Source organism: Aspergillus fijiensis (genome assembly GCF_003184825.1).
Source record: "Aspergillus fijiensis CBS 313.89 unplaced genomic scaffold BO72scaffold_55, whole genome shotgun sequence".
NCBI classification, from domain to species: Eukaryota; Fungi; Ascomycota; class Eurotiomycetes; order Eurotiales; family Aspergillaceae; genus Aspergillus; species Aspergillus fijiensis.
The window spans coordinates 79,096-98,052 of NW_024469031.1; the positions used below are offsets into that span (position 1 = coordinate 79,096).

Sequence of the window (18,957 nt, forward strand, 5' to 3'; positions counted from 1 at the left end):
AAGGAGGGGAAAGGCAACCAACGCAAATTGACAGGTCAGTTCCTGGTGTGTTGTTTCCCCCCGGCTAGTTCGGTCGATCAATCGCACGACAATCGATAAGATATTCCGTCTTCCTCTCTCTTTATTTTTTTCGGGGGGGGATCTTTTTTGGTTGGTTCTTTCCATTCAATTTGGTTGGGTGAATACAATTGAATTTCTCTCTCAGTTCTTTTCATCTCTAATTGCTTTATCCGAGTGCGGTGGCAATGGACGGGATGGAGACGGATGTTAATAATCCGGGGGAAAAAAAGAAGCAGAAGTTCAGAAGTGGCTCTGATTCCCCAATAACCAGCGGTGAGCGCCTCGTGATTTGGCCGCTGCATTGCCGCCTCATCCTCATCCTTTTGCCATTGGCTCTTCCCCCTCGATCAGTAGGCTCTGTCGCTTTTGTTGCTTCTTCTGATTTATTATTATTATTATTATTATTCTTCCTCTTCTTCTTTTTTCAGTCCGTCCATTCCCTCTTCCTCTTCTTTCCTCCCTTCATCTGCTTTCCTACGTTTTGACCATCTTTCATCCTCTTTTCGCGGGTTGGGATAGCTTCTCTCTCTACTTATCTATACTTCCCGCATTTCCTCCCCCGGATTTGATATACCATACGGAGGAGTACAGCACAATCTCTCCGATTCAGTGTGATTAGTCTAACTGTGATAGACTGTTGCTGAGCATCAGCCAACCTCCACTTCCCCTCACACCATCCCTTTCTCTCATTGTTGTCTTTCTCAGCACTAGTGGTTGACACTTGTGCCCCTAATTTATTTTCTGCTGCTGCTCCAGCCTTGGGCCACTTTCCCCCTTCTCCCCCGATAAGCCTTGCTCGTTGCATCTTATCGTTGGCCTTTTCTAGACCCTCGCTCTTTTTCTGCCTGTCAGGCTCTCACATCTCAATTCCCCCCATCATTGCCCCTCTGTCCAGCAGCCTGACCACTCTTTTGGGACTCGTCAGCCTGCCATTCAAACACTCGAGCAGGCAGCATTGCAGCAGACTTCCTGACCATTGAATGTCTGATTGTCTTCCGTTGGTTGCACACATTCTGAGGCTAAGACTCCTCGTTTTTCTCAGCTTTGACTCATCCTCCCCAGTCTAGCCCTCCCTGACTCGTGTTTTGTCTCGCCTTTGACAGTAGCCTTTAGGGACAGGCCATCCTATTGCTACTACTACTTGTCTTTTGATTGTTGTCCCACTTGTCCATCTTCTTTGAATCTCAGAAATGGATACTCAGATCGAGACTTCAATCGCATCGGTGGACCAGGTGCCCCCTCCGATCATCCTCACCACCGACTCCATTCCCACTGAGCCAGCCACGGCAACAACGGTGGCCATTGAGACCACCACGGAGGATTCTCCTGAGCCGCCTAGCGACATGCCTTCCCAACCGTCGACAGAGCCCCGATCTGAGGAGCTCCCAGATGCCCCGCAAGGCGAAACACAGACCATCGAGGATGCCGACCCGGCATTAGCGGGTCAATCAGCTCCACCTGAATTAGAGCATGCCTACTGGGCCGAGATTGAGGAGGACTCTACAGTGCCGGACGAAACAGAGATGAAGGAAATTGAATCTGCGGCGGATGGCGACTATAGCGCCTATGAGTGTAAGCTTCCAAACCATGGGACGAAGGTTAGAAACGTGGAGCGGACTGCTGACCAGCCTAGATGACTACTGGGAGAAGAATTTCCACGCCGATCTAGATGATCCAGAGTACCGTCCTATCCAGAAGGCACGTCTGACGTGGAAGATCAAAGGCGTTCGTGGCTCTCCGGACCGCCCCAACCGCGCTAAAATCATGCGCTCGCCCCCAGCTTACATGGGTGGCTATTGGTGGACCATCAAGTTCTTCCCACGCGGTAACAATGTCAACTCGCTGAGCATTTACATCGAGTGCTCTCCGACCATGCCCACTCCAGAGAAGTCTTATCCGGATACGGAATTCAAGGTGCTCCAGGGCCCTGCTGAAGAGAGCTTGGACAACAATGCTCCCGAGCTTGACATCAAGTTTGCAGAGACTGAGGATACGGCTGCATGGCTTGAGCAATTCAAGGCGCAGTACCCTCATGCTCGCCAGGAGAATGCTGCCGGGGCTGGTTCCTGGCGGGTGTCCGCTCAGATTGGCGTCATACTCTACAACCCAGAGGAGCCTCGAACGGGTTGGATGCAGTCGTCATGCCACCAGTTCAACTCACATAACCTGGACTGGGGCTGGACTAACTTCCACGGCCCGTGGGACCAGATCCATCGCCGTCAGCGGGGCCAGCGCCAGGCACTGCTTCGGCACGATACGCTCGCGTTCGATGCTTACATCCGCATCGTCGACGATCCCACTCGGTCGCTTTGGTGGCATGCCAGTGACACCGAGCCTACTTGGGACAGCTTGAGCTTGACTGGCTACCGTCCCTTAGGTGACTCGGTTATCAACCACAGTGCGGAGGTAGCCGGGCTCGCCACGTGGCTGCACCTTGCTCCCTTCTGCAAGATTATCCAGAAAGCGAACGTCTTGGAACATCTCAGTGACTGTGATGTCAAACCCAAGCCGCTTTGTGACGCGTTGCAGAAGTTCCTCTGGCAGCTGCGTTCGCGAGGCCAATCACTGCAGTACGTAGACACTGATCTCATCACATCAATTCTGCGGAACTCGCATGAGTACTCGGGGGATGTGTGCGAATTTTGGGAGCGTTTGCGTCGGACCCTCGAGATCGAGCTCGAGGGCACCGATGCAGTACATGAGCTCGCCCAGCTGTTCGACAGCCCGTCTGTCGAGTCAGTTCCTGTTGATGCGACAGGAGAGGGTGTGATTAACACCATACCGAAGGAATACAATTCCCGCATCTGCGTATCTGCGGATCAGGTCAAGACCACCAGCGACGCCTTCACTCAATACCTTAGTGCCAAGCCGGGACGGTGGGTGCTTCCACCCATCCTACACCTGGAGCTTGATCGTCAGCATTTGGATAAGGCAGCTCGGCAGTGGCGCCTCCTTTACAACCGGGTCGAGCTGGATGAAGAGCTAGACCTCGCACCTTATTTGCTGGATGGTCAGGATGGCAAGTATGTCCTGTATGGGTACATCGTCCACCGTGGCCGACGCACCTCAGGCAAGTTCTTCAGTATTCTTCGCCCAGGTGGACCTGGTACCAGGTGGCTGGCTTTCGATGATGGGAGCGACAACCGTGTCGAATGTCTGACTCGCAAGACTGCTCTGGGACCTCACCTTGGTCTGGACGCCTCGCAAAAGCCTGATCACAAGACCGGCCACGACGTCGCCATCGCAGTGATGTACATTCGCAGCGACGTCGTGCAGGATTACTTGCCTGGTCCTCAGGGACCGTGGGAGGTGTCCGCGTCGCTGAAGGAATACTACGAGACCGGAAACTTGCCTTTGGCTTCGACTGAAAAGGATGAGATCGAAGTTGAAGTCTACTCGCTTCCGAAGTACGACCAATTGGACAGTCTATTTGATACCTACGATCTGATGGCACAGGCCAAAACGGCAAACAGCGTGATGTATCTAACGGTGCCTCGCTCGTCCAACTATGTTGATCTCCGCAAGAAAATTGCGTTGTGGGCGTCGACCAAGACGGAGCAGACCACTAGTCCTGAATATGTTCGCTTGTGGCAGATTGGACACACTCGCGACCAGTTTGGTCCTACACTCGCTTTTGCCCGCATCACAGAGCTATCCAACAGTCTGGAGCTGCCTGCCAAGACGGCTCGCTTCTGGATGGAGATTGTTTCGGATGCAGATGCGAAGCTGTTCGCCATCGCGGACCCGCAGCAAGCCATTGCTATGGAAGCCAAGCCAGAGGAGGCTATTCTTGAGCGAGACGGTTCCGAGTCTTCCGAGGATAGACAGTCTCTTCATGAGGTCGGCGCTGCCGAGCCCAGCTCATCTGGCAATATTCCGGAGCATTTGTTGGATAGCATTGTTCCGGAACCAGCGTCTCGTGAAGTCGACCCCGAGACCAACCCACAGGATGCTGAAGCAGCCACCGAAAGCCAGGTCGCTGAGACAGTCCACGTTGAGGACACTGCTGCGAGAGATGAGAATGATGCCGTCATTGCTGCAATCATCGCAGAGGATCTTCAACAAATGGAAGTTGAGGCTTCTGAGCCCGTTCCCGTGGTCGAGGAATCCATCGAGACGCCCTCTGACGCTCCAGTTGAGACTGTTGTGAGCGTGGATGCCCCTGCAGAGGTTGAAGTCCCTCAACCAGTGGAGCACGTGTACTACTTCATCCAAGTCTTCGACATTGAGGCGCAGATCCTACGGACCGTGGGCTCTTTCTTCTCGAAGAAGGAAGAAAACATCAAGGCCGCTATTCGCAAGCACCTCAAGTGGGCGCCAATGAAGGACTTCCAGGTCTGGCAGCGTGTGGATGGTACTAACGTGACCACCATGGCTTCCGGTGAGACGTTCGAGACTTTCGTGCCGGATGGTACCTGCTTTATAGTTGGGGATAAGGTTAACAAGGATCGCCGTCTCAAACTCAACATTGAGGGCATGTTCGCCAACCCTGACCAACTTGTTCGCTATCTGTGGGCCGCCTCGCGCAGACATCCTACGCGGGCTCACACGGGTACGAAGACCCTCAGGGCCACGTTCACCAGCGAGTACTACAGCGGTGAATTCATGAAGGGTTACTTCCACGGCAAGGGCACGCACGTCTCCGACCTTGCGGCCACGTACGTGGGTGATTTCGTGCTCGGCAAGCGCCACGGCAGCGGCTATATGGAGTACCCGATTGGCGATACCTATGAAGGCGACTGGTCCGAGGGTATCTGCCACGGTCAGGGTACCTTTGTCGAGCGCAAGACCGGCAACAAGTACGTGGGTGGCTACAAGGACGGCAAGCGCCACGGCAAGGGTATTAGCTACTGGGAAGTGGCGGACGAGGAGATGGATCTGTGTCAGATTTGCTATGGCGACGAGCAGGATGCCCTGTTCTATGACTGTGGACATGTCTGCGCGTGCGTAACGTGTGCTCGCCAAGTGGATCTCTGCCCGATCTGTCGGAAGAGCATCATCAGCGTGGTGAAGATTTACCGAACCTGACCGGTATTGATTTTTGAAATTGCGTTGGGGAATATGCTGAATGGTACAGAATGGAGTGACAAGGTGTTGAAAGGTTTAGAAGTTATGGCTATGGATATATGAAGGGGATGCTTAGATAGCGTGGTGCTTTCCGTTAGATACCTGCCTGCTGCCTGCTTTTTTAAGTTCTTTTGCTTGATGCATAGCAAAGTTTGAAAGATAAGATGCTTGTCCATAAACGTGTGAATGAAGATCGTTGCTCAAAACTCTTGCTTTGTTGCTTACAATCCATGCTTTGTCACCTGCAATCCCGCTTGTCTGTAAAAGTACGTTCGAGGCTCAGCAGATCGATCAGTCGGCCTTCTTAACTCTGCTACACCTTAACATACAACATCTGCCAAAGAACCCAACCCCATTCATCTCCTCCCAACAGCCCTCCCTTATCCAGTCCAACCCTCATCCACATCCAAATACCACCCAAACACAAGCCCCAGCCCTGCAGTCATCCATCCGTATCCCTCCCTCATCTCCAATAATCCCAATAGCCCACCGAGAGCAAAAGCCCAACGACAAAGTGCATACAACTTCCCCCGCAAACAACCAGCTAAGAGCCCCGCCCCCTCCCATCCACCCCAACTAACCCTTTATCCCCCCGTTAAACCCCCCAAGGGAAAGAAAATCAACACTTCCGATCCGCACACCACAACCGCTTATACCCACTCCAGCACCCATTCCCGTAAGCCTGGCAGCAGTCCCCGCCGCGGGGCTGCCCCCGCTCCCAGTCGCAAAAGTACCGGGCGGTGCCCAACTCGGTCGTGGCGACGAAGGTGCGGCCCTGCGCGTCCTCGGTGCCCACGTGGTCCGGGCTAGTGCCGCACGCCGGCGCGCTGCCCTCCCAGTTGCAGTTGTTGTGGTCGCCGGTGTAGCAGGCTTCGATCCCTTCGATTGAGGAAAGGAGGGGGAGGATGGTTGAGAGGAGGGTGGGGTTCATTTTTTGGGGGGGTTCGGATATTGCTGGGTTTCGTGGGGTTGCGTGTGATGTTGTATGTGATTTTGGGAGGTGATGAATGGTTGAGCTCAGGTGTGCAGTGCGTAAGAGTGATTGTTATAGGGGTTGGGGTTGGGGTTGGATTTGAGGTCGTGGGATTGTTTGCACAGAGGTAGATATGTGCTCGATGGATGCGGACTGGGTAGGTCCTACATATAGGGTCTCCTGCTTGAGGGTGAGTTTACAAAGGTAAAGCATAGGGCAAGCCTCAACGTCAAGACTTGCTTCTGATTCTAGTTGCATGGCTGGGTTTGCTGGGCTGTGAACCAGACTTCCTCAGAAGTAAACATGCTTGACGCGGAGACGAGCCAGATACTCAACTCAGTATCAGTGTCGATGATTCATTGACACCATCCACCTACACTCTAACCCTATCACAAAATACAGTAGTCATTCAGTCTAGCCTTTGCACAAACATAATGGTATCTATTGACGAACTTCAAACCGAAGCTATCTATCCATTTCAAAACACTAAAAGAAAACAAAGTATGCGCCACCCATACCAAACACGAGACTAATGCTTTTGTTTCAAACCAGACATAATATATGCAAACCCAACTACCGCCCTCTCTTATTTCTTGGCAGGCTTCTTGGACTTTCCGCTCTTATTATCGGCCTGCTTCTTCGCGGCGCTCTTCTTCTTGTCGGAGGGAGTAGTTGTAGAGGTGGCGGGAGTGGCAGGGGTGGCCGGGGTGGATTCTTGCGTCTTGGTCTTCTTCGCAGGCTTCTTGGCGGCCGGGGACGAACTAGCCTCATCCTTCTTGGCCTTGGTGTCGGCATCAGCCGCCTTCTTCTTCTCCGTCTTAGGGGAGGCCTCCACGGCGGGCTTCTCGGTTTCGGAATCGCTCTTGGGCTTGGAGGATTTGGCGGGCTTCACGGCCTTCGGGTTGAGACCCTTGCGACGCAGGCGGTTGCGCTCCGCGCGGGCAATGCGCTCGGCGTCCTGGTCGTCTTCCTCGAAGGGACCGAACGAGCCACCCTCGGTCTCCAGAACCATACCGTCTTCGTCGACAATCGGGGTCTTGTCGATGCTCTCGTCGTCGGTGGAGGGGGCGGACGGGGACTTGCTGGCCTTGCGGTCGGACTTGGTGGTTGCGGCGGCGGCGGCGGCGGCGTCGCCGGGCTTGCCGGTCGGGGACGGGCCGGTCTTCTTGAGCTTGCAGACGAAGAAACCGTCGACGTTCTCACGGTGGGGGAAGTACCGGCGGGTCAAGGTCATCTTGGCGTCGAAGTGCTTGCCCATGTAGCTGGTCATACCGGGGCTACCGAAGTCACCCAGACCAGTGTCGACGAGCTTGACGTTGGGGCGCTTGCGCAGAATGTAGTTGACCACCGCCTCGTTCTCCTCCACGGTAACACTACAGGTCGAGTAGACAACGTAGCCTCCCGTCTTAGAGTTGTGGTCGACGGAGTCGATGGCGGCCAGAAGCAGCTGGCGTTGCATGTGGGGAATGGCAAGGAAGTCGCGCTCGTTCTTGGAGGTCTTGACGCTGGGATCCTTGGAGATAACGCCGGTACCGGTACAGGGGGCATCAAGAAGGACACGGTCGAAGCCACCCATGGCCTTGGGGAAGGCAGTGCGGGCATCCATGTTGGTCACAATGGTGTTCTTGCAGCCGAGACGGTGGATGTTACCAATCAAACCCTTGGCACGGGGCTTGCTGGCATCATTGGCGATGACGGTACCGGTGTTGCGCATCAGAGCCGAGATGTAAGTGGTCTTACCACCGGGGGCGGAGGCCATATCGAGAACACGCTCGTTGGGTTGAGGGGCCAGGGCCATGACGGGAAGGAAGGAGGAGGCGGCCTGGAGAATGTAGTGACCGGCCAGGTACTCGGGAGTGGCACCCAGGGGAACGGCAGACTCGAAGACCTGCAGACCGACCTTGGACCACTTTCCGACAGGCTCGAGGACCACACCGCGGTTGATCAAAGCCTGGGCCAATGACCGACGGTTGGTGCGCAGGGTGTTCGTACGGATAACAACAGGACGCGGAGTTTCGTTGGCTTCGAAGAAGGCAAACGCCTCCATGGGGGTGAAGAGGTTGAAGAGCTTCTCGGCGAGGTAGGGCGTGTAGCCGTAGTAGGTGCAGATGTCGCCGAGGAGCAGGTTGACGTAGTCGGTTCGCGACTTTCCGGGCTGGCCGAGGGTCTTCAGGTCGCCCAGGATACGGATGGTGTCGGTGATTCTCGTGCGGAGCAGCTGGAGGTCGGGGGCCAGACCGGGCTGGCCCACGTCGTCGGCGAAGACGTCGGGACGGTCGCCCGCGATGTTGGTCTGCATGGCGGATTCCTGCAATTCGAGCTCGGCCTCTTCCTCCTCCTCCTGTCTCGCCATATCCAATTTCCGGGATAGACCCTCAATGTTGGCAGCCGTCAGCCTCTCCTCCGCGTCGGAAAGGTCTTCATCGTCGGAGAACATGGCTTCGCGGGGGTGGTCGTCGTCCTCGGAGTCGACAACCGAGTCATCATCATCGGAGGCCATCTCGTCATCGCTCACGGCATCGAGGTCGCCGAACTCATCGTCCTGCATCTCCTCGTCGTCCAAGTCGGACCACGCATCCTCATCATCCTCCTCCGCCTCGTCGTCCGAATCCATGAAACTCGACTTCTTCGCCGCGGCGGGCTTCTTCTGCTCCTTACCCTGAGTCTTAGCCTTGGGCTTAGCCTCGACCTTGGTCGCCTTGCCGTTCACAGCACCATTGGCCTTCTTCTTGGCGATGGGCTTGACGGACTCCTCCTCCTCCTCCTCAGCGGCCGCTCTTCTCCGCTTCTTGCCCGACTCGGCGGGCTTGGTCTGGGGTTCAGTGGCCTTGCGCTTTTTGTAGATGGTGATCTTGGACTCATCCAGCGGGGCAGGAGGACCCTGCTTCTTCATGCGATTTCCCCGACCCATAGTGAATAAGGACTGTGACAGAAATTCGGGAAAAAAGGGAGGTTTGACAAGTCGGTTCCTGTCTGATCAACTCGGGGGAAAGATCTAAACTTTTTTTTCTTTCCATCGCCGTACATTTTTTCCCGCGGGCGGTCAGAGCCAGCAGTGCGGTGCGCCCGGCCCACCGCCTTTACTGCTGCCTAAGGCAGAGACGCAATCTGCGGCTGCATCAACAACATCCTCTGATCCCGATCGGGTAATTCCATCCATCGACATCATATCTATCCCCCTCCCCCCACCCCACACTTCACCACCTCTTTTCCTTCTCCCCCAAACCACAAACCAAGACACTACAAAACACACCTCTCCCCAAGGAGAACTCATTCCTTTTTCATCAAAATGGCCTCCGAAATCTCCTTCGCCAAAGCCTTCCTCTCCGCTCTGGACAGCCGACCCATCAAGCTCCGAGCCGACTATGTCCACGACGACCCCAACGCCCGCATACCAGTACGCCCTCCGCAGCCCATGCCCATACCCCATCCAACCCCTTCCCCCATACTCCTATACCCCCCTTTCCCCCAATTGCCCCCCCCATCCAAACCAAAGCCCTAACAAAAGAAACAGCACCTCCTCCCCCGCCTCCAACCCCCGCGCCCGACAACAATGCCCAAGAAGAAAACCCCCGCCGCGGCCGCCCCGGGCTCCTCGAAATCCATCACCGTGGTCCTGAAATCCGCCCGCAACCCGGCGCTGGAACTCCGCCTGCCCAACGTGCCCCTCGCCACGACGACCGCCACCGACCTGAAGGACGCGGTGCGGGCGCGGATCGTCGACACTGCGAACGCGAAGCCCGCGCTCGAGAAGATCAAGATCCTCTACCGCAAGAAGCCCGTTACGGGGAACAAGACGCTGGCGGAGATGTTGAGCGAGGAGCCGGCGTTGTTGGTCGGCGGGAAGGAGGTGGAGGTTGCGGTTATGGTGCTCGGGGGTGGGAGGGTTGTTGCTGAGGGTGAAGGACAAGAAGAACACGAGGGTAATACGGCAGCGGAGCCGGTTAGCAAGCCGGCGGTTGGGCCGAGTGGGGAGGAGGTGGTCAAGACGGAGGCGTTTTGGGAGGATTTGCAGGGGTTCTTGGAGCAGAGGGTGAAGGATGCGGAGGAGGCGAGAAGGTTGAGGGGGCTGTTTCGCGAGGCGTGGGAGGGGAGCAAGTGATGTTCTTTGCCCTTTGTCCTTGGTCCTTTGTTCGGGTTGATGGCTTGGTGGGTGGGGTACGATACCTAAAGGGTAAATGACACCCTTGTTTATATCTAATGTTGGGGATGTGAATATCAAATCTTCTTTCTTGTGTACGATGTGCCTCAATTGGTGCTCCAGCTAGTGCAGCGGGTGGTGTACGTCTACTACTCAAGTATTATGTCCAGCCATGTAGGGGCAGAAAATGTACAGGTCCATTCAGGAAGGTTCTAACGCAAGAGGATAGCAAACACGGCAATCATTATACAGCCCAGAAGCACAACCCCGGGCATACTAAAGGATCAAAAAACCGCACAGCATCCAAGGAAGCACGGTAGATGTTCACGAAGACGATGACGATGTAAGATGCATACACAAGATGCATGGCAGAGGTATCAGTAAGCTTAGTGTAACAGAAATCCGGAGTCCTTGCCACAACCTAGGGTAGAATGCTTGAATAATCGCAACACAAAGCTGCAGCCGTCTTGATTCCAGTCCCATGATGTTATCTGGTTGGAAAATGTATCAAAATGGGGAAGCACAATGTCCCCGAAAGGAAAAGGTGGCGAGCGATGCAGCCGATCGAATAAAAAAAGGTATGAAGAGGAAAATAAGAACTATAATCACAAAGTAGAAAGGAACATATGCCAGGTATTAAAGACCGTTGCAAATGCTCAAGAAACTGGCCAATCGCTCATCCATTTCATGCGTCCAAGGAACATGCCATAAGAAAGTATCAGCTGGAAACAAAAAGAAACGGATTCATACATCGCGGAAGCTTTAAATTAACCCCCCTCGTTATCTCGAGAAGACCTTGACGACGCCATCGCCTCCTCCACTGACTACCCAGCGGCCGTCGCGGCTCCACACGGCAGAACACACTCCTTCACCACGCATCAGCCGGTGACTCGTGATTTCTTGAGTGCAGCTCCGCTTCTCGAGGTTCCAAAACCGCAGACTAGCGTCGTGGCCTGCCGACACAAGCTCTCGTCCATCTGGAGACAGGGAGAGCGAGGCAATCGCTGACGGGTGAGCGAGCATAGTGTATGTGCATTGGCCTGGACGAGTGCAAATTAGTATCCGCGAAAAAGTCATCGTCAGAATATGACATACCGCTGTTAGCATCGAAGAAACGAATATAACGGTCCTCGTATCCGCTGATAATCACCCCCTCGGCACCGCTTGACCCAGTCGCGCCATGAACAACCTCCTCTTCTGCCATTGTCCGGCTGGGATCAAGGCCGGCCGAGCCATCAAATCCGACTGTTGTGGCAACAACCGCATTGACCCCGGTCGAGGGCGTGCCGTCGTACGTTTCTAGACTGGCCATCCCTGCAATTTCCTCACCTGTCCTCGTATCGTAAACTAGGATCGATGCGTCGGTGTACGAGACAACAAAGTTGATACCTGCAAGCGACAATGGACTGATACACGTAGGCGAAGGGGAATCTGAGCGCACGATCTGACGGACCATTGTGTAGTGGAACGGCGTGGTGGTTGCCGTGCTCGGCTGTGGCGACGATGGGAAGTTGGAACCGGACGAGATAGAGTTAGCTCGCCGGCTGCCTCCCGCTCGTCGGGATCCTGCTTGAGGTGACGAAAGCTGAGGTGGTGCGCTGACTGCCCAGATGATAATCCGCCCATCGGCACCACCCGACGCAAGCAGGATCCGATCAGGCCCGCCGTAATGGCTGCAGGAATCGCCAAAGACAGATCCCGCGGTTCCAGGAAGAACACACAGGCCCCATACTGCATCCGTGTGACCTTCAAGTGTGGCCTTGGGATCAACCCTTCCACGTTCCCAGACACGCACGCTGGAGTCCTGTCCCCCGGAGAACACCCACCCATCGCCAAGCGCGCGACCACCGTTGGAGAAGTTCTGTGACGGCGAGCAAGCCGCTAGCGCAGTCACAGCTCCTACATGTCCGCGGTGGGTGAAGTAGCTCGTGATGTCCAGATCGTTGCTCGAGTTGGCGCCGTGGGCGCCAAACGTACCATAGGTTGCCGGAATAATCCAGCGCTTGACGGTCCCATCATCGCCGCACGTACAGATCTCAGGCTCTGAAGGGCTGCCGCCACCCGTGAAGATCACGGAACGGACAACATCCAAGTGACCTCGGAGAGCGAAACGAACCTTGAAGGAAGTATCTGGTTTCGACGCCGCAAGATCTGCAGCACCTTCACTCTTCCTTCTGGCACCGGAGCTCTTTCGGCGATGGGAGACTGAACCACCCCGCGCCGGAGACTTGGCGCCCACAAAATTGGCATTTGGGAAAGCATCGACATCGGGGCGGTGAGGAGGTATTTGCTCAGCAGGAGGAGCTGCATCCGCAGGTTCATCAAAATTCCAACCATCTGCATCGTCTACAGGTTGGGGTTGCCGGGTCTCCTCCTTGGTTGTTACTTGCGAACCGTATCCATTATATACCTGCTCCCCCGTGCCAGCACGCTCTTCCATTGGGGCAGATTCGAACCCTTGCTTCCGGTTTTCCAGGGCAGTAATCGGGGTCTGTTGCGGTTCCATGGGTCTTCTCTCCATTGCCTCCCTCGAGCCAGGAGGATAGCCGAACTGGCTAGGAGCACGAGAAAGGGCGGCGTTGTCCGGGAAATGCGTGATGATGGGCTGGTGATTCTGCAGGGCCACTTCCCGAGCCATCATGTTGTTCGCCTGCTGCTGCTGCTGGTGTTGTTTCTGCCGCTGTTGCTGCAGGTAGACCTCCTCCAAGGTCTGTTGTGACATTTGCTGCTGATTGCCGTAGATATGGTTCGGAAGGTCTTGATCACTGAGATCGGGGGGCGGGTGGGATGAAGGAATGACATGGTACGCAACTTCCTGCGAGCACTTGGACAGATATAACCGCGACTTATCCCGCTCGTTCTCCTGGCGGAACTCGTGGTGGTTCTCAGGATTGTGCTCCGCATCGGTCACATCGCCTTGCGGCCGAGGATGTTGAGCTAAGACGGGTTAGATAGTCAGTCAATCGTGAAGGGCGAGCAGACAAGTTATAATACAGCAGGAGAAAGAGAGAAGAGAAACCTTTTAACGCATTGATGCTCTCCCGGGCGATCTCCTTCGGATCTCGAGTGTCATCGACCTTCTCATTGTTACTGAGCTTCTTGACCTTCTCGCGCTCCTTCTTCAGGGCGGCCTCCAGCAAGCGGACGTGCTTCCCCAGCGACTCATGTAAGCGTTTACTCGTGCGGACATCGCCCTCTAGCTTGCCAATGCGGGACTTCATCTCCGCGCGCTCAATCTCCCAGGCGTTGCGGTCTCGTTCGTGCCGGTGCCATTCGGTCTGCAGAAAGCGCATCACACCTACACCACCATAACAAAACGGACAAGGGAAGAATTAGCATTCGTGTCCCTCCCCTGGATTCCGCGCCCAAACCTCGGAGCCTGGACTCACCTTGTAAAGTGTATTCTGTGCCCTGGGGTTGCCCGCCATTGGGGGACCCATCACCTCCGGGCCCGACGAAGCCTCCACCCCCAGCCATGGCCGAGGGAGACTGCCAAGCCATGCGAGATTAACAATGGGAATGGGGGAAGCGGACGATCAAGCGGCGAGGCGAGCCGGAATATGAGCTCCGGCGATCGCAAGCGGAGGGAAAATGGTCCGAGCTGAGGAGGGGGGAGCGATACTGATCAGTGGAACTCTCGGGGGGGAGGTCGCACTTCTGTTTGGAAGATAGGTGGTGGTAAGTTCAACAGGGTCAATGACGGGGCGACAACGGCAGGACACCACGTTCCAGACCGGGTCAGCACCGATGGATAGGAAAACAAACAATGCGAAATCTCGCTGTGAGAAGAATCAACGGTCGCAGGAGGGAACTTCCAGCGGACAAGGAAAGGAGAAGGGTCAGCGATGCAAGCTTGAGCCGAGAGATTTGGGGGGGGGGGGGGGGGGGTAGTGGTGGAGGGACTGCTGGGACGGTGGTCACTGGTTCACTGGTCGCTGGTCACTGGTCACTGAGTGGTCACCGGTGCGCGTTTCTCTCCAGTTGCTGCTTGTGAGTTGAGGTCGGGGAAAGCCACCGCCGCCGCCGAGCTGTCGTTGGCTCCCTAGGCGCCCACGCGGCCTTAACCGCTTTTAGCGCTGGCTGGTGAAAGAGAAGTGGTGGGCTGGCCACGGGGCATTGACTTTTCCCAACCTCTTTGATTCCATTGCGGTCAATAGACCAGCTGTCGCAATTGACTCAAAAGTGTGTCTATCGGGGTGGAGTAGTGCGATAAGGGTGGTAGTGTTGGCGACTGGACTGCTTTGCACCCTGCCTACTACCTAAAGTCAAAGTCCACTTCAAAAGTACTACGTACTGGGCTAAGCTACCATTAAGCTCTGTGATAGATCCAAAAAAAAAAAAAAAAAACCTATGGCACTCTTTTCCGTCCACTCAACAGGGGGCAAGTCTCGCTGCATATAGACCTCAATACCTACCTCTACAATAGCCACAAAGAATCCCTAGAAAACAGTCAGGAATTACATGGAAGGTTCGTCAATCCTGCGCATTTTACCACTATGACAGGAAACCACTATGACAGGAAGGACGCACAAAAAGGGAGAGCGGGCTGTGATTCCTTTCACGTGATGATAAGGAAGGAAGTAACTACGATAAGAAGAGTCAGGAGAAGCGCATCCGCGACAGGCTGAGGTCCGAGCTGGCACATTCCTGCCACTCAATCATTATCTCGACGCGAATTGCTGCCGCAACTCAAATCATGAATACTCAACAAAATCCTCACATAACTCATCATCATCCCTTTCCTGCCCGTACAGAACCTCACAGACACCGCCCACAGGAATATCCAGCACAGCATCTGTACCTTCGCTCCAGATCTCCTTCCAGTTGATCTTACGGTTCTGCGGGCCCATGATCTGGTACGATGTCGCACCGGGCCTCATCTTGGCTCCGCCCCCGGGTCGTCGTCGACCCTTGCCGTCAATGACCGCGAGATTGGCCACCTCGTCCACAATATTCTCCACGCTGTTCATCGGCAGCGTGAGATAGCCGGTGTTGTACGAGGCTAGCGCCACATAGATGTAGATGATAGACATGACTAGCCAGGAAGGGAAGGCCAGTGACCACCATCGGTTGGGATAGTAGTATATACCGAGTTGGTGAAGGAAGGGGGAGGGGAGGTAGGACCAAAGGATGTAGATCACTAGGGAAGAAAAGGTGATTAGACTTGCTCGTTGCGCTGGGTTTCAGTCCGGGGTTGCACTCACAGAAGGCCAACGAGGACGCAAGATACAGAACGAAGCCGTAGTATTCATACGTCGGAACCTTGGGGCTAGCCCGTGGGACTGTTGTTGCCCGCCGCGCGGACTTCGCGACAGCAGCCTCCGTGTCGTTGGGCGTTTCCACATCCGAGCTGTCGGGGGTGGTCGGTCGCGAAGTGGTGGTGGAGAACGGAGGGCGAAGGAGAGAGGTCAACGAGGGAGAAGGTGGTAGTGGTGTCGGAGGGCGATTGTAGAATGGAGGTGCAAACGCGTTCGGACCGTGCAGTGAGCCGGACGACTGCCGGAATGGATGATGCATGGAGATGCCATCCTCCGGCGATGGCTCCGAGTCCGTGGATGCATCGGAGAATGATTGGTCGTCCAGAGAGTATTGCGACTGGAAGTCTGCATCGTCCTCGGCTTCTATGTCTGCGTGCAAGGGCGACGGCAGATCCTGGTTGTCATCATTCTCGGTATATGTGTTGGTTTGTACCTCGACGACAGTGTTGGTCGCGAAATCGTCCGCGGGGAGAGGCGGGAACGGCTGCTTGGGTTCGAAGGATGAGCGGCGCGGGGCGGTGTCGTTTCCGTTTGACAGGTACTCTGAATTTGATCTTTTCCCTTCATCCCTCGGGGCCATCATGAGTAGCTAAGGGGCCTGAAGAATAATGGCCCCATCGAAGACTTGGTAGGATCTTGCGGTTACCTCGTTGCAATTGCGACTACTCCTTGTCGGTACGGCCACATGCATATTGCCATCCCTCACCGCCATTGACATCTATCCCTTCTGGATGGATAGTAAACACGCCAACCATTACCACTTGCGAAGAACAACACATCTTGCGGAACATGTCTGCTCCAGAATGTACGATCTGACTTGAGCTACTAGACCCGACGATGCGGATTGCAATTGGTCTATGCAAGGCTCTTGCTCAATAGAAGCATTTTATGGGTCCATGCGGAAGTACTCTATATTTTTCACACCAAAAGCTACCCAAGACACCCGGAGGGAGTGCGTGGATGTGGATTTGTTTGTCGAAATATGGCACCCACAACTAGCCTCACCTCACACCACTGTCCCTTTGGTGATGTTAGTCAGAGCTTTGGTTCACGGGCTAGGATAATGATCAATCTCTGTCTGAACAGCTGATTGGTGCAGCGGTATGGCACATATGCCATTCGTAGAAGGCCCTGACTTGGTGAACGATTGAGACTACTTCCACATGGAACTAAGGACAGATCAAAAGAACGACACAGAAAAGCGGTTAATGATTCCAGTCTCACTGCTTGGTCCTGCCTGCTCCAACCCGCTCCCATCTACGGAGAGGAGAGAAGCGAAATCATGATGCAGCGTCTAGCGAGATAAGCGGGCTGAAGGCAAGACACAAGACGAGGCTGAACCAAACCATGAATGCACCTGGCGTCATTGTGATCAATCACCACCATCTTGTAATCACTAAAGGAGCATAAATCAAGCTCATCTCCTTCCCTCCTTTTTCAGCGTTCTACTGTACTACTTTGTTGGGCTGCTCATGAAATTTGACTGACAATATTACTACCGAGATGAATTCTATGACTTGACCAATTTTCCCTGACGCCAAACATGCGTCACGTTCTTCGAATTCCCTATTATCGTGATATCCTCGAGCGGATTGGCCGCTAACGCAATGATATCGGCATCATACCCAGCGAGCAGCCGCCCACTCTTGGGCGCCTGGTCCCCCAGCGTCAACGGCCCATTCGCCGTGGCGGCCTCAATCGCAGCCAAGGGCGTCATTCCCGCCTCCACCGCGTATTCCAGCTCCTTGCCGTTGCGCCCATACGCAACAGCCGGATTATCCGAGCTGATGAACTGATCCGTGCCCAGGGCGATGGTGACCCCGCGCGCAACCGCCAACCGATACGCCTGCTTGTGTGCATCAGCAACCTCGAGCAGCTTCTGATATGATCCCGGCGTGAAGAGCTGGCGCATCGATAGGCCCGTCTCAATCACGCTGCGGGTGGCGACTAGGATGGCGCCTTTCTCGCGCATCAGCTCGACGGCCTCCTCGTCGAGGAAGCTGCCGTGCTCGATGGTGCGACACCGGGCGCGCAGCGCGTTCATGATCCCAGCCTTGCCGTGGCAGTGGGCGGCGACGACGCGTTTGGCGCGCGCAGCCTCGTCAACGATAGCTTTCATCTCCTCGAAGGAGAACTCCTGGTGCTGGGGGTCGTCGATGGCGCTGACGACCCCGCCGCTGGCGCAGACCTTGATCACGCGTGCGCCGTGACGGAGCTGCTTGCGCACGGCTTGCAGACACTCTGGCACCCCATCGGCAATGGTCAGGGGGAGCCCGTGGGCGCACATGTCCTGGAGTTGATGAAGGGGCATGCCGTGCACGTCGCCGTGGCCGGCGGTCATGCTGATGGCGCTGTGAGCGCCGTAGATGGTGGGCCCGAGGATGCGGCCCTCGTTCACGGCAAGCACGAGTTCGCACCCGTAGCCACCTACTTCACGGACGGAGGTGAACCCTGCCATGATAGTTGCGTGGAGGTCGGGGACGCTTCGGGCCCCGGCTAAAGCGGGTGTGGTTTTGACGACCGCGTCCATCGTCGCCGACGTAGCGCCCATGTAGTGGATATGGCAATCCCACAGCCCCGGCATCACCACGGGAACGTGCAACGCCGCTGCGTCTTGGTATTCTTGAGGCACGTCGGTTTGACGTCCCACGTAGAGAATAGACTTGGACTTCCAGACCACGGCACTGTGGAGAAGGGGCTCTCCCTGCCCCGGAATGAGGAGATCGGCATCGATGCGGTAGAGGCTGTCGTCTGTAAGTGATCGATACATTATTGCATCAAGGTTGTCGTGAGATTAGATGCAGGGGTGGAAAGGAGGAGTCAGGGGTGAATCCACGGAGTCATGATTAGGGATGTCTTCAAAGCCGAGCCTCTGAGTCTGCTTATATTATAGCACTTTCGCTAGGCTGCATGCTCCACAAATGCTCCGATAGCTCCAGGACACTGGTCCGCATCTCCTGTGACTAAGGTAAGTATAGATGCCCTTGCGGGCCGGTCACATATTAGTCGTGCCTGGACAGTGACACACTGACAGCAAGCCATTGCAGACCATGCAATACTGGCCAAAGCACGCACCTAGACAGGCGAGTGTGCGAAAAAAGTACTCAAAACATGTTTTTTCTAGTTCCTGGGTGGCATGGCACGGAGCAGATGTCGTTCAAGATAGGACCTCGTCAAAACGAGAGCTTTGATGCTCATACGACCGTTCGTCGTACAACCACAATGCGCGCATTGCACGATTCAAATAGATGGTATCCTCAATCTCTGACGTGGTCCACATTTGCTATGCACGGGTCAATGAAGTAGGTCGAAACGAGCAGTTTTCGACCCCAATTGAGAATAGGGAGACATACCAGACGTGACGGTAAAACTGGTGAAATAATACAGCCACCGGTAGACTAGCAGACACCAGGCCCGCATAGGGCGAAACAAGCCTTCGCCCGTTAATTAATTGCGCG

The 18,957-nt window shown here is 55.2% G+C and overlaps 7 protein-coding genes across 7 annotated transcripts; 2 read left to right on the forward strand and 5 right to left on the reverse strand.

Annotated features, from left to right (window-relative positions):
• The first annotated feature begins 1,058 nt into the window (after positions 1-1,058).
• On the forward strand, positions 1,059-5,190 carry BO72DRAFT_224288 (putative MATH and UCH domain protein). Its single transcript, XM_040939799.1, has 2 exons — positions 1,059-1,632; positions 1,694-5,190. Exons 1-2 carry the CDS (start codon positions 1,251-1,253, stop codon positions 5,086-5,088), a joined length of 3,777 nt encoding a protein of 1,258 aa, XP_040797797.1. The 5' UTR covers positions 1,059-1,250; the 3' UTR covers positions 5,089-5,190.
• Positions 5,191-5,551: 361 nt separating this feature from the next.
• Positions 5,552-6,058, reverse strand: BO72DRAFT_530712 (uncharacterized protein; the record flags this gene model as incomplete). The annotated part of the gene is made up of 1 exon (XM_040950315.1): positions 5,552-6,058. The coding sequence occupies one exon, from the start codon at positions 6,056-6,058 to the stop codon at positions 5,747-5,749; it is 312 nt and encodes a 103-aa protein (XP_040797798.1). The 3' UTR covers positions 5,552-5,746.
• A 462-nt stretch (positions 6,059-6,520) lies between these two features.
• BO72DRAFT_451317 (rRNA (cytosine-C5-)-methyltransferase NOP2) lies at positions 6,521-9,076 on the reverse strand. Its single transcript, XM_040945457.1, has one exon. The coding sequence runs from the start codon at positions 9,009-9,011 to the stop codon at positions 6,687-6,689; it is 2,325 nt and encodes a 774-aa protein (XP_040797799.1). The 5' UTR covers positions 9,012-9,076; the 3' UTR covers positions 6,521-6,686.
• A 195-nt stretch (positions 9,077-9,271) lies between these two features.
• Positions 9,272-10,434, forward strand: BO72DRAFT_488692 (uncharacterized protein). Its single transcript, XM_040948052.1, has 2 exons — positions 9,272-9,497; positions 9,615-10,434. The coding sequence occupies exons 1-2, from the start codon at positions 9,390-9,392 to the stop codon at positions 10,200-10,202; spliced, it is 696 nt and encodes a 231-aa protein (XP_040797800.1). The 5' UTR covers positions 9,272-9,389; the 3' UTR covers positions 10,203-10,434.
• A 552-nt stretch (positions 10,435-10,986) lies between these two features.
• BO72DRAFT_224442 (cell differentiation and development protein Fsr1) lies at positions 10,987-13,874 on the reverse strand. The gene is made up of 4 exons (XM_040939800.1): positions 13,631-13,874; positions 13,261-13,539; positions 11,337-13,178; positions 10,987-11,281 (listed from the first exon to the last, which is right to left on the reverse strand). Exons 1-4 carry the CDS (start codon positions 13,740-13,742, stop codon positions 11,022-11,024), a joined length of 2,493 nt encoding a protein of 830 aa, XP_040797801.1. The 5' UTR covers positions 13,743-13,874; the 3' UTR covers positions 10,987-11,021.
• A 983-nt stretch (positions 13,875-14,857) lies between these two features.
• Positions 14,858-16,139, reverse strand: BO72DRAFT_411710 (uncharacterized protein). The gene is made up of 2 exons (XM_040942465.1): positions 15,446-16,139; positions 14,858-15,381 (listed from the first exon to the last, which is right to left on the reverse strand). Exons 1-2 carry the CDS (start codon positions 16,080-16,082, stop codon positions 14,936-14,938), a joined length of 1,083 nt encoding a protein of 360 aa, XP_040797802.1. The 5' UTR covers positions 16,083-16,139; the 3' UTR covers positions 14,858-14,935.
• Positions 16,140-16,778: 639 nt separating this feature from the next.
• Positions 16,779-18,692, reverse strand: BO72DRAFT_517500 (metal-dependent hydrolase family protein). Its single transcript, XM_040949628.1, has one exon. The coding sequence runs from the start codon at positions 18,267-18,269 to the stop codon at positions 17,010-17,012; it is 1,260 nt and encodes a 419-aa protein (XP_040797803.1). The 5' UTR covers positions 18,270-18,692; the 3' UTR covers positions 16,779-17,009.
• Between the last annotated feature and the right edge of the window lie 265 nt (positions 18,693-18,957).